The 14,927-nt window shown below is 34.6% G+C and overlaps 1 protein-coding gene across 8 annotated transcripts in view; it reads right to left on the reverse strand.

Moving 5' to 3' along the window:
- Nucleotides 1–14,927, reverse strand: part of LIN54 (lin-54 DREAM MuvB core complex component) — an 87,195-nt gene that overhangs the window by 62,187 nt on the left and 10,081 nt on the right. For 4 of the 8 annotated variants that reach the window (XM_036906386.2, XM_036906384.2, XM_036906387.2 and 1 more), the window contains exons 2-4: nucleotides 11,947–11,999; nucleotides 7,381–7,504; nucleotides 1,092–1,234 (exon numbers count right to left, since the gene is read on the reverse strand). In XM_036906386.2, coding sequence (XP_036762281.1) covers nucleotides 1,092–1,234; nucleotides 7,381–7,504; nucleotides 11,947–11,967 — 288 coding nt within the window. In that variant the 5' untranslated portion in view covers nucleotides 11,968–11,999. Of the gene's footprint in view, nucleotides 1–1,091; nucleotides 1,235–7,380; nucleotides 7,505–11,283; nucleotides 12,000–14,927 lie in introns of all 8 variants that reach the window. The other 4 variants (XM_036906382.2, XM_036906380.2, XM_036906381.2 and 1 more) reach the window with 1 other exon arrangement.

Here is a 14,927-nt window from a genome sequence, read left to right on the forward strand (position 1 = left end):
TCTCACTTCTCTGAGAACTACTTGAAATGAAAAACTGTCTTATTCATGCTTTTATCCCCAGGGCCTATCACACAGCACATAGTAAGCACTCAAATATCTTTTGAATTCATTCCATTTAAGTAAATAATTATCTATATTATTATGCAGGTAGACTCCCATTTTAATAAACTGCAAGAGACATCATATTTATACATTATATTCAAGTCTCATTAAAACAGAAACCAATAGCTCAACTTAAAAAAAAAAAATTTAAGGCAAATGTTTAAGGTCTGTTCTACTTATGAACAGTACCAAATTAAGAAAAAGACAGGTATAAAGTGCAGTATGTTTCCAGAATCACAAGGTTGGCACCTTAAAAAATAACAACTGGCTTTCCACCTGAATGTATTCTTTAAAACATACCTATTCAAAACATTATGCTGGTATAAAACATCTGTATGTTTTAGGAAAGTGAGCTAAGACTACTTACTTGACCTGAGAGTAAATGATAGGTACCTTGCTACCTTAAAATGAAAACAAATTATGAAAAGCTTTCAAATGCTCTGAATGAATTGTACATACTTAAGCTTAAAAATAAATATGCTGGTAATATGGTTACCTGCATTTGAAGGCAATTTCTAGTATTCTGGGTACTCTGTTACTCAGCAAAAGCTCAGATCTCCATAAAACCCAAGAAAGCTTAAGCAGAATACACAGAGTATTTTTAAAAAACCAAAAAGTTGCATTTAACATTCCATATTTATATAGTCACTGTGTACATGACTTGCCCAAAGACAGTAATTTTGCACAAATATTAAATGAAGAAGAACTAAACACATTCATAATGTACCTCATTCAAAAGATTTTTGTTTTACCCACCTTCATGTGGGCCATGGAAATCATCTCAGCACGCAAAAAGATTACTTGGTTCCCATGTGTTTGGAGTACTTTTTTATCTGTCATATATCCTTGATTACTAAATTAATCCAATAATCACTGAATGCCTATTACTTGCTTAGGGAATACATTAAAACTGAAGTATCTGAAGTGACTAGTAAGAAAATAAAGGCATTAACCACAATATTTGGCATTTGTGGCTAATTTTTTTTTACCTTATTTGGCGATTTCAAAGGTGAGATGGCTATTTTATTTGGTGTCTGTGTTGTAGAATTTAAAGTTGATCCAATAACACCACTTTCAGATATTGTTATGGTCTTTGATGGAGTCCCAGGAGTAGACTGTGAAAGAACCCTACCTGCAAATGAGAGGCAGCACATCAGTTTGATTTTTTTCGATAACAGAAAAATGTATGTGAGGATTATCTATACACACAAGGACTGTAATATATATGTTCATTTCATATGTTCCCACTGATTCACTTAAACACTGGAGTACGTCCGTAATCAACTATGGTGAACCCATGCAGAATAAAACAGAACAATGCTTCTTAGCAACACTTAGTATCATACCACTTTACATAAAGACCATGAAAACACTTGTGCTCACATTCCCATCAATCCTGTTAAGTAATGTCTACCAGAGAATAGGTTCAGGACAACTAAACAACATGCCCTTGTGTAACACAGCTCCTGAAAATCAGTACTTGAATCTAAGTCTTAAAACCTCAGGTTCTGGTCCCTACTATATACTCTTACAGTAGAGAGTACAGCTATCTTGTTCTTTGATGTTTAACAATTCAGGATACAATTTAAAATCACAACTATAAAACAGATAGTTATTGGACTACTGTGAACACTGTCTGGTTTAATAATGTCTGGTTTTAAACTATGAAAAGGAAGAAAAAATTTCTTCCTGGCCAGATTCCAACAGAAATACAGGAATCGTGTGTTCCCCTTCTGGAAAATACTCTTCAGGAACATAGAAAAACTGCATTGTGTCCAGATGGCTTAGGGAATTGGAAATCATATCACACTGAGCTGAAGTGTTAGGAATTTTTTCCCAGGTGAGAAACACAAAGACATGACACATCTCCAAATTCTTGAAAAACTGTGTGATAGTCATTAGTGCCATTTACCAAGTACTCTGGTTCTCCCCCATTCTGGACACATGGTAGAGCTGCCTTCCTCTGCCTCCCAACCCCCTGAAATTAGGTAAGGGCCACAGGACTAGTGTGGTAAGGGCCACAGGCCAACAAATTATTAGAAGTTATGTTTGTCACTTCTGGGCCAGAACATTCACTGCCTGTGCAAGCCCTTCCAACGCTCTCTCCTCTGCCATACCTGAGAATGGGCTCCACTGTCAGCCTGGGTCCTTGAGAGACTATGATGAGAAGAGTCCCCTTTCTAATCGGTAATGTACATGTAGATAATCATGAAGTATGAAAAAAACAAAATTTGGTTTTTTTTTTAATCTTCCGAGATTTGTAGATTGTTTATCACAGCAGGAAAGCCAAGCGTATGAAGGATTAGAGACAATCTGTACCATACCAGATGCACAGCACTAATGCATAGAAACAAAAGTTTCAAGCTCATCACTAAGAAAGAATTTACAATAAAAATTTCCAACTGAAATGGCTGTTTCAACAGGAGTGAGTTGAAAGTTGACACCTTCCTTCATCACATTCTAAATAGATGCTGGGTAATCAAATCCAGGGAAATCAAACACCCAGGAAGTAAAGAAAGTAAATAACTAAAGTCCCTGCTTAGATGTTCTGATTTAACTTATAGATATAACTAGAGATGAAAGAGGGAGGAAGACAGAAATAGGAAAAGAAGAATAAAGAAGGGACTTTCACTATAAATGAAAAAAGAGAACTAGCACTTCAGGGTTTCTGGGATGCTTTTTCTGTTAACAATGCTACAGTATAAATAATTTCTTTTTTTAAAGGTGAATTAAGTTTTATCTGACATTAATGAATTTAAAAAATATATTAAATGCAATTTTTTCAATTTCTTTGTAGTACACAGTCACATTTAATTTCACTGACATAGTCCTTAAGGAATTTCAGTTAATAGTTGTTTTTTTTTAATCATAACTAAGTCAGTCAATTCTAAATAAACAAAATGAAAGTACACCAAAAATTTTTAGAAGGCTACCCTGAAGTGTTGTGCCTGCCTGATGTAATGTTTGTTCTGTTTTCCAAAACCAAAACCTGTGGATTGGATAAGCCTGAAGCCCCAAAAACCATCATGTTAAGAAATTACCAATAAAGAAAGTTTTATAAAATGCTCACCATTTATGGTTATTACTATAATTTCTTATTTATTAGCCATTACATAGATTTCAGAAATTCCTCAATCCCTGAAAATAACTGATACTACAAAAAAGCCACTTAGAGTGGCCCTTTTAAAACAATTTTAAAAAGGGACAAAAATTTCATTTGTAAATAACAAAGAAAACTAAAAGTAAAGCTTGAACTTATTTTGCTTATATTTAACAAAAATCCAATTTATAATTACAACTACGCTAAGACTCAGGATGAACTGTTGAGCAGGGGGAGAGACTTCTGAAAATTTGTATGATGGCACAATGAGATTGTTTGATGGGTAAAACATGAGCATGCAAAAGGTCACTTCCGCCAAAATATTTCAGAATGCCATCAATTTTCCCAAGAATCCTTCTATGTCCTTTAAAATTCAAGTTTTTTTTTTGAGGGGCCTGCTTGTTTTTCATCTAGATATCATTTCTCCTGATTATCTAATCTCGAAATCCCTATTTATTCTTAGCTCCAAAGACAGATTCAAACAAGTATGCAAGTTATACAATTTCACCTTGAAATCAATTTGCAAAGCATTTGCCCTCTATTGTCAGGTGTTCTCCAAGAATCAAAAGACACATATTCGAGAAGGCTCCAGATGGGAAAGGTTGGGGCAGGGAACTAGTATATCTGAGTGATGATTAAGTATGTAAGAGATTAATTCATTAGTGAGTATTTTCACATCAATGAAGTTCACTCTGCTGTAGCAACCTTGTAACACGGAAGATCTGATAATGAGGACCTCTGTATCACATTTAACCATCTCAGAAGTCTTGTGAAGTGGTTGGTATCAGTATTTTATAGAAATAACTGAGATGAACAGATAATAATATATTTACCCAAGATCACAGAAAATATCAATGCAAGAGCCAAGTTTTCCACTAGCTCCTTCCATACCACTACACTGCTTCCATGATACACATATTTATTCAACATACATACAATGCAATATTATTTACCCTTTAAAAGGAAGGAATTCTGACACATGCTATAACATAGATGAACCATGAGGACATTATGCTGACTAAAATCAGCCAGTCATAAAAGGGCAATCACTGTGTAATTTGATTCATATGAAATATGTAGAAGTAGTTGAATTGACAGAGATGCAGTCTCTGCCAGAGGATGAGGGGAAGGGAGGAATGGGAATTTATTATCCAAGGGTAGAGATTCAGTTCTGTAAGACGAGAAAAGTTCTGGAGATGGATGGCAGTGATAGTAGCACAATAGTGTGAATAAACTTAATGCCACTGAATAGACCAATTAAAAATGACTAAAATAGTAAACCTTATGTAATATATATTTTACAATTTTTAAAAATACGTATTAATTAATTAAAAAACAATAGATGGCAAACAAAGCAAAAAAAAAATTCCATTAAGAAAATTGTAATTGTAGAAGGGCAGACAAACAAGAACGTCAAGTATTATAATACAGTGTGACTAATTGAAAAGTTAAAAGCCTGTGTAAAATATAACAGAAGTCTTATTAAAGTATTTGGTAGGTATAATTACGCTTAATGGAAATGCAAAGGAGATGGTCAGAGGAAGAATACCTAACTCAACCTAGGCAGGGGTCAAAAATGTCTAAGAAAAGTGGAGATAATCTAAAGATAAAATGGATGAGTTAGCCATTAGGAAGAGCAAAGAAAGCATTCCAGGTAAAAGGAACAATGTCAAGATCCTCAGTCCTGAGAAAACACGGTCCATTTGTAATCTCTTAAAATAAGTTAAATAACTAGGTCTAAGATGATTGGAGGTGAAAATGAAAAAGGTATGTATTAGATCATAATTGTCTTTAATGTTAAGAAAGCATTGGCATTTGAACTTAATCCTGATGGACTGAAGCCAAGAAATGCATAAGAAATGGATATAGCCAAGAAAATTCTAAGCAATGTTACAAGATCAGATTTACATTATGTTAAAAATCACGTAAGTTTATCTTGACTAAAAGACAGAAAAAAACATCAGTCACTGAGAAGGCCGAAACTCAGTAAAAAAAAAATCTAAATGTACTTTGAAAGATCATTAACTACAACATGAAGATGATGGAACCTTCTTGTGATAAAAGACAATTCAACAGGAAAGCTAATTTGGTGGTTTAAATTTTGGTTTGTATGAATTTAAAAGGCTGGCTATAAAGAACTAGTTAAAAGTAGAAATTATCCCTCCAAACTTAATGCCAGCAATTCTAGTGAAATTTAATAGAAGTCTAGCTCTATGCATTTTTGTAGGGCTAATAAGTGGGTCTATAATCAAAAGGTGAAGAAGCTATGATTAGGGTGTGCAACACATTATAAACAACCCAAAGAGCCATGATAGTTAGATATAAGAGAGGTGAAATCTTGACATTAACCAAAAATCCATTCAGACACTTATGCAAAACAGCAATTGTTTGACACAAATTTCCCCACATAATTAAAAAATTTAAGGGATTCTCTCAAACTCAAAAAAAAGTAAAGAACATTGCACGGAGACATTCCTCCTGGTTAACTCCCTCTACCTACCCAAAACCTCCCAGGTGACTAGAGGCACCTTCTTCAGCAATAAATTCAAGCTTTCCTCACTTTCAGCCAACTGAAGCCCACTTGTTGAAATAATTCCAAATCCAAACTCTTTCCAATCTTTCCTCTGGAGCCATAACCTGCCTTCCATGACAGCCCTCAAGACACCAGTCCCCCTACACCATTACAAATCTCTACTGAGGGCCCAAAGAGAAAGAAAACATTCACTCACCCAGCACTGCTTCAAACTATAATCTTTCCACACCTTCTCCCACTTGTTAAAATGAGAAGTCTCACTACATACAATTCAAAGTCTCAGAAAAATGATAAATCACTGCCACTGACTTCAGAGTTGCCTACTGTTACAGTCTATAAATTATTTTATTTTATTTTTGTACATTTTGTCTGTAAATTTATCAAAGACCATAGTAGGTGGTTTTAAATATATACCCAAGGGATGGTTAGTTAACATCTGAAGTACCCTCATCAAGAATACACATTTAGGGTAATTAGCATTTGAAAGTCTCAAGTCAAGTCTACCATCAGAGGTGCTTCCATAAGCTATTAGCACAACAAAAGTTGGAAATGGACTCCTAATTGGTGAAAAGAGTAAAGTTAGTATAGCACTGAATTAAGGAGTAGTCACCATGGCTTTAGTCACAGGTGTGATTTTTCTCTAGCAGTATTAAGCTGCTTGCTAGGCAAGCAGTAAGAGGAGATCTGGACTTCACCAAGCCATTATAGAAAGAGACGGGGAAAAGAGAATCAGTGCTGTTTGCAAGGGAGTGACAATGATGGGCCATGGACTCCAAATTGAGTAAGGAAGAATCTGAGGACAGGAAGGGGGTGATTATTATGAGAAAGTAGAAGGGTTAATGGATCAGAGATTTCAAAGTTAAAGAATTGCTAGTGTGGGAGTACAAAGGCAGATAAACTAGAATATAAAGAGAATGAAATACCTGAAGTCAAGATTTCTGAGGTGCTCTAGTTATTCGCGATTACAAATTTTAAAGTGTATAATAAAAGAATTGGGCCACACTATGGAATTTGCTGGTAAATTAGCTAAAATTCTGTTATCACTTAAGTAATTACAATGATGTGACAGTCTTCTGTTCATAGAAAACTGCATACAGAGCATATTAAAATACTGAACCCAAAAATTCAAACAGAAACCATGATATACTATACTCTCATGGGTATTAGTTCAAACCTATTAGACTTAGCACATGTGCTCTAGAGACAAAGTGCCAGAGTTCAAATCCCAGCTCAAGTCATTTGCTGAGCGCCTCCGTTTACATACTGGCAAAATGGAGCTGTTTTAGTACCTACCTCACAGGATTGCCAGAGTATTACATAATTCACTATATGTAAAAAGCTAAGATCAGTACAGGGCACACAGTAAACACTATATAAATGTTAGCTTGTATTAATGAGTTTAAGACTTTGCTACTTTCATGGTAAAATTCTACCAAAAATTAAAGAAATTAAAGTAATGAACTGATTGTGATAAGGCATTTTGCTTGATGCACCCATTTAGTAAATGCAATATCTCTCATTAACTAGCTTGATTTATAATAAGTTATACTCATTGCCCTAAAACATTTCAAGATGGCAGAACAGCTTTTTTTAAACCTAAAAGGAAGGCAAATATATAGCTCAATAGACTATAAAGAAATATAACCTGCAATGACTGGTGGTGATACTTGAGTTGTCTGTCCTGTAACTGCTTTACTATTAATTGGTTTTGCAAAGATCAGCTTCGTGATCACTGGACCAGAAGTTGGTGTTCGAGGCTTCTTAGCAATCTGAAATATATAAATAACTATGAAGACCATTTGTTTCTATAAGACACCTATTCAATCAAAATTAGACAAGACTGATATACAGATGCACACGTGAAACCAGATCACTTAACAAAATATATCTAAGTATTAATGTGAAAAACATTTAAAATGCAGTCACTTGACAACATATTAACATGAGCACTTTCTTAAACCAATATATAGTAATACTTTGGCATTTTCTTGTAAATCCTTATTTTAGCCTCTGGGATATATGCCTAAAATGAAAGACAAATTAGTATTTTTAAATAATGTTTATGAATATTTATTTAACAATAAACATTTGATGATAATAAAACAGTATGGCACAGCAATATTTTCAAAATAAAAAATTATTCAATAATAAAAAAGATGGAGTAGATTAAGAAAGTAGTGCAAATAATGAAGCCACCTGTAAATGTATTTACAATGGCCCCTAAAAGCAAGATATAAATACACTTTAAAGACAGGCTTATGATTAGATCTTCAGCTTTAGGTCTATCTAGCAGGGGAAGATAAACAAAAAACTGAACAAGTCTATGCCTTAGATATAACATGACAAGTTTGACAAACAAAAACTCTTCTGAAGGCAAAGCCTCTGAAATATTACTTAACTAAAATACTGTTCATTAGACTATAAATTCCTTGAAGAGAAGGTCTATATTTTACTCATCTCTGATTTTAGGTTATATATTGGCATACTGTTGACCTGAACTAAAATTCTCCACAAGTCAAGGAAGGTACAGTTACCAATATTTTTATATTGAAATTATCAATGTATGCAAAGACACAGATTCTTCTAAAAGTTGAAGCAGAAATTTAGCTATGATAAAATCAAAGATTTTTATAGCAGGAAGTATCATTTTTATCTTTTGGCAAAAACTGAGGCATTGGAGGTACTATTTATTATTGGAAATACTGACTCAAAACAAACAAACATGACCAACCTGAATGACAGAAATATACCAGAAGCTTTAACAGATCATAGAATTACATAAATATCAGCTTTATACTCAAATTATAAACTAAATTAACACATTTTCTTACAGACTATATTACTTTCTTATACTCAACATATTACCAACAAAAAAATACATGAAATACAAATCACTTTAAAAAAAAAAAAACAAGGAGATCTATTACTATATTTAAAAATAGAGTTTGCAAGACTCTGACAAACCTAAATAACCCATAATTGTACTTTAAAAAAAACAGTACAATTTGGGAGATATAAAGGTAATATATTTTCAACTGTTTGTAGGCCTAAAAAACTCTAAACTAAGTTAGAATATGTCATCTACTGATTCAGTGTTAATAATCTCAAGAGGCAGAAGTATTGATCTTCTTAGAAATCCATGTCTTGCAATAAATAATCTTAGCTATAAAGATTAGGAGCCTGGAAGTATTTGTCCATTTTTAACTAATTTTTCAGAATCATATCACTATATGAATACTCACCAATCAGGAAAAAAATGTAAATAACACAAACAAAAGCACATTTATTACTCAAATGAACAATATCAACTTCCCCTTGTGGTTATGTTTCTTTAGTGGAGCATTGCTAAAAATACCAATTTCCAGTTCCGTTAAGGAAGCATGATTTTTGCATAATGGATTCTAAACTAAAAATTACTTTACTAAGTAAAGCAAAGCATAAAGAATCATTTTTAACAAACTAATCAGATTTAAACAAAAATTTTGAAAGGAAATTTACAAAATAAGAGGCAAATATGTGATCAAATAATACACGCAGTTCACTTTTGGCACTGTTGTATAGATTCAGGAACTAGTAAGGAGTTATGCTGTTCAGACTGCTAGTTACCTACTACTACTTTTATATACTATACACAAGAAACATGGGAAAGTGTTTAGACCTCTAATTAAGTATAACTATACCTCTTTGTTACTGCCTCTGGCTTCCACTCTCACCTTTTCTTCATTTTTCAAGATGGGTATCATTCTTCCACCCTTACCTGCTGTCCATACCCTAACAGTTCAGTACTTTGATTAAACTTAAGACAATGCTGAGGACTATCTAGAAAGAGAACCAGAGAATCATATACACTGTGTAATACTAGACCAAATATTCTGCTGCTTAAAAAGGAAACTTAGATGTGTAGCTGTCTGGTTTTTTTTCTGTGCTTCAGAGCTTTGAAGATTATTTTTGAGTTGGAAAGATTTGTGTTGCCTAAAAACAACTGGACAAGTGGAACAATATTCTAAATGCAGTTTCTTTTGTTTTGTTGATTTTTTAAAAATAGAAGTACCTTTTTAATAGAATTAGGTTTTATAAAAGTAACAACAATAAAAGAAGTTAGAAGAATTAGATCCCAGCCTTTGCTTTTATTGTCAATACTTAGGGGATTATAGTAGAAAACTAGTAGAACAAGCAACCTAGTCATTGAAACAGTATGATACATTGCACTTGTAAATGAAAAGCATGACATTCTGATTTACATTATCAGTTTCTTGTGAACATGATTATGATACACACCCCAAAGCCAGATAAGCTGTGGTAAAGCAATAAAAACAAGTTTCAAAACTGATTTGAAAAAACAAGTTGAGGACAAGTTGCTTGATGGTGATAGGACCTCTCATTCAAGAGATTCGCCATCAAAAGAAGTAAAAGGAAGCCAGAGATAAGTGAGAGATGACAATGAAGAAAGAAAACAGCACTAAATGTTTAATTTAAGAGTGGTCCAAGGAACATGGGCAAATTACAAGGTTTGAGAAATCTCACAAAATTCTTAAATAAAAAGCCCATGGAATCTAAGTTTCTAGTTATACTGCCAATATAATAATCAAAATATTATTTCTAGCACCAGCAGAGAGTGGATAGTTCCCCAAACTTTCTACTTCTTTACATACCTCTTAACTCATGCTTCCTCCCTTTTTCTAAAAGGCAACTTTCAAAAAAGGAATGCACTTAACTTCGCCTGGTCATTAAGTGTATCACTGTATTTCTTAGAGCAATGGTGACCAAGGCCTAACTGGGCATGAAAAACTGGGAACTACTTAATATATGTTCTGTTAACCTTCTTTCTTAAGGTCCTACTCATACTAATAACAGGATCCTCAAAGTTTTGAGAACTGTATCACGTACTATCTTTTGCTATGTATTTCATCATGATCAATAGTCATCTTCCAGCTATAGCCAAAAACTCAGAGAAGATAAGTAACCAGTCCAAAGTTCTACAAGATGGTAGGGTAGCACAGTGGTGACTCAAATCCAGTTGGCCCAACTCTAAAGCCTATGTGTTAGCTTCCATCACATTGTATTGCCTCTTCCACATTACAAACATCAGTAATGGCAATAGTAAACTGCAAAGAAGAGGCACACACTGGCCTCTATGTACTGGCTCCAAGGGTTTCTCAGAGCAGCAAGTTTTTTAGCCATCTGTTAACTGAAAAAAATATGTCTGCATGATTTTATGACAGCCCAGCAGCAGCTCTGTCATCTTAATGCCAGCAGAACATTCATATAATCAAACTCCTACCAAGAATAAAATGCATTTAAACATGAGGAAAAAGCTATAAATACACCAATTTGGAATTTAACCGAAATTAAGTTTGCTCTAAGTTCTCTAGCAAAAATTTGCAAAGCATTAGACATATCAAACCTTACAAAAAACCATACAATTACTAAAAGCAACATTCAAAAGAATTCAGTAACAACTATGCATTTAATCACCCTACAAACACAACTACGAATCAATTTAATTTTTAACATGCATTTTAATTAATAAGCCCCCTATTTTTTTTACCTGTACTGTTTTTAACTGTTGGGTCTGTAACACAGAGGGCTGAGTTGTAGTATTAATCAGTTGATTTCCTGGGGTCAATGCTGAGACACCAATGACAGGTTTCACCTCTGGCCTCCCTCCAATGGTAACTACTTTAATTTGCTGCGGTGGTAACTTAGCATCTCCTGACTGGGCCTGAGTTGTAACTTTCTGAGTCTGGGGTAGTTGGCTATGGGGTAGTGCTAAAACAATTGGTGAACCAGACTTGCCCAAAGTTGTTAAAATTAACTTCTGTCCATCTGGTTTAAGGGTCTGATTGCCAAGTTTAAGATCAGATGTCTGTGATACTTTGTTTAAAATAATCTGATTGGCTGATATAGTCACAGGAGTCTGAGCACCAAGTTTTTGAAGGCCACTTGGAAAAGCTGGTTTCACTGTGGTATTAGAATCTGCTTTAGTAATTGTGGTATTCACTGCAACTTGGTTAGTGTGGTTACTGTACACTGTGATTGATTCCGTGGAAATGGGCGTGGCTGTAGAGTCACCAGTAGAATTTATGTTGACAATTTCTTCCAGTTCTGTCTCCATGGGAATTGGGGATGAAACAATTACAGCCTCAATACTATCATCATCCACTAAAGTTATACCAGTGTCCATTATCTCCTCTGGAAGCAAACTATTCACCTCAGCTGGCACCACCTCCATGATCGCTCTCCTGCTAGAAAGTTGATCAGGCGCTGCAATAAAAATTGAAAAATGAGTACATTACTAGGTTTCAAAACAGATTTAAGAAAGAAATTATACAGAAAAATGCAAATGCCAAAATAATTGATTTTTTATGGATATATACTTGAATGAAGGATATTTGGTATTATGGTTATTTGGGTTATTTGGGTTAAACCACTTTAACACATCCTCAATCTTCAAGAACCTGAAAAGTATGTCATATGGGACACATAACTAGAAGCAAACATTCTCATTCACCATGCCTCAACCCAAAAGTATACCGCATTCAGGCAACAGTAAGTCACATAATTACAGGAAACTCCTTTCCAAGGCATGCTCTTGAAACTTTAAAATCTTTGACATGTCTGATCATCTTACTTCTTCCCAGTTTTTTTTCCCCTATTGACAGACTTGAAAACTGAGGATTTACACAAGGAAATGAAGATTTAAATACAAATAGATATTGGAAAATTTCTTCAAATCTTCAGTGAGCTAGGTCCCAAATGAGGGTACTTTACATTTATAAAAATCCATTGAATACTCGATGTTAAAGGAGTCTCTAGAGTAATCTACCTCATCAACTGCAGATCAAAGGGCTTATATGGCCCAAGTTTGATCAATCAACTTCATATCAAAGAAACCCTCATTTGGAAAGAAGATTCTTAAATCCTCCTCAGCCATTTAAAATATCAAAAAAGAACCATTTAGGAGTATACAGTCAATCTCCATAAAGAAAAAAAATGGCAACAATAATAAAGCAGGTTATGAACAAATCAGAACTGTGATGCTTTTAGCCGAAGGTTATGCATAACTTCTAATAATTTGCAATTCCCAGGTGACTAATAAAGGAGTCAATACCATCATCTTCACATATTAAAGAGAGTACATCATTCTCATGACTGACTAAATAGCAGTAAGTTACTTGCCCATACAACATCAAGGATCCATAGGAACCTAATCAGCAATTCTTTCTTCTCTTTTTAAAAACATAGCAATGCAATACTCTTTACAAGATTAAGAGTAAAACTGAGTAGCAGATTATAATTGTTAGCACTGACCAATACTAATATTGCCAAAATTAATCATCGCTATTGAGTGCTTACTATCTACTAATGATGGCATAGTGTAGTTTATCCTCACAACTCTGAGATAGTACCACTATCACTCTCATTTACAGATGAAGAAACTTAGAAAGGTTAAATATTTGCCCAAGGTCACATAGCTAGTAAATGGTAGAGCCAGGGTTGGAATTTTACACCACCAAAATTCATAGTTTAAATCACAAAATTACAATGCCTTAAATTTTTACCACTGGTGTTTCAAAACACAAAAAAATAAATCTATCCCTTTATAGTCAGTCCCTACACCAAAATCCTACCCTACACTACCACTGATCTATTTTATCACTATGGATTAGTTTTGCATTTTTGTCTATTCTAGAACTTCCCATAAATGGAATCATATATTATGTGCTTATGGTATCAAGGAATCATTATAGTATAAGCTTTTCCCTCAACACATTGGGATTTATCTTTATTGTTTATTTTTATCTTTATTCTTGGCACTTAGTAATTCTGCTCCTTTTTACTGCTGAATAATACTTCATCATATGAATCTACCATGATTTGTTTATCCATTCACCTATTGGTGGACACTGGATTGTTTCTAGTTTGGGACTCTTACAAATACTACTGCTATGAACATTCAAACTCAAGTTTTTTATGGATACTTATTTTCCTTTCTTTTGAATAAATACCTAATAGTGGACTTGCTAGGTCATAAGCTAAGTTTATTTTTAACTACACTTGAAACTGCCAAACTATTTCTCAACTTGGCTGGGTCATTTTATATTTCTACCAGTAATATATGAGAGTTCCAGCTGCTCTACATCCTTGCCAACAGTTGGTATTATCAGTGTTTTTAATTTTAGTCATTCTGGTGGGTGTGAGGTGATACCTCATTGTGGTTTTAATTCATAATCCCAGGTGACCAATCATATTGAGTATTTTATTATGCTTATTGTCTATTTCTTAATCTTCTGTATAAAGTGCCTGTTAATACCTTTTGCCATGTTTTAAAGATCCTGGGTTTTGTCTTCTTATTGAGTTGAATGAGTTCTTTACACATATTGCATAATCATGAGTCACAAGAATTTGTATCTCAAAGGAATCACTAGGACCCCAAAGTACCAGTATGCATCTATATGTAGCTCCTCCTGATCAGCAGAATCCTCTTGACACTTAGGGGCATTTACAGTATAGGTATGTTAAAAACATCAACACCAAATACACCCTCATCAATGGAAGCCACAAAGGTATACAACAACAGTGGGCCCTACCCACAATGCTACATCAGCTTCTTTTCTCTGCTACAAACCTTGCCCAAGCGCCATCAGTTACATCTGAACACTCCATTCCCAACATAACAAGGTAGAAAGATGACGTGGGTGCCAGTATGTAACAGAGCCGTAAAAGTTAAGACTTCCTTCTCTCCCTGAAGTTCCCCAATGAATTCAGACACATTGAGTATGGCCTTTGGTCCCTCTAAAGGACAGGAGACCTCAGTCCAACCCTTCCTCACCTTTCTCCTTAAAGCACCTGAAGTCAAGGTGTAGGAGGAGGGAATAGTCAGGTCACAGAGAGAGATAGGGGCCTGTGGCCTGATAGTGTGTTTACTTTCAGTTTCAAGCACCCACAATTACAGCTGAACTGAACACCAATTTCTGACACCATTTTCTCAGCTTTGGGGACTTCTTAACTCAGCAGCTACAGCCACACTGCCTTTCAGCTAGGGCCATGGAGTGCACAATAACCAAAGAATCATTTGGGCTCTCTCTCAGCTCAGCCCCTCAACATTCATTAACAAGTAGAACACTGGAGGACTCTTACACCTCCTGCCCCTGCCATCTTTGTCCACCACTTCAGTGAGAGCACTCACTG

This window comes from Manis pentadactyla, chromosome 5 (assembly GCF_030020395.1).
Source record: "Manis pentadactyla isolate mManPen7 chromosome 5, mManPen7.hap1, whole genome shotgun sequence".
Lineage (NCBI taxonomy): Eukaryota > Metazoa > Chordata > Mammalia > Pholidota > Manidae > Manis > Manis pentadactyla.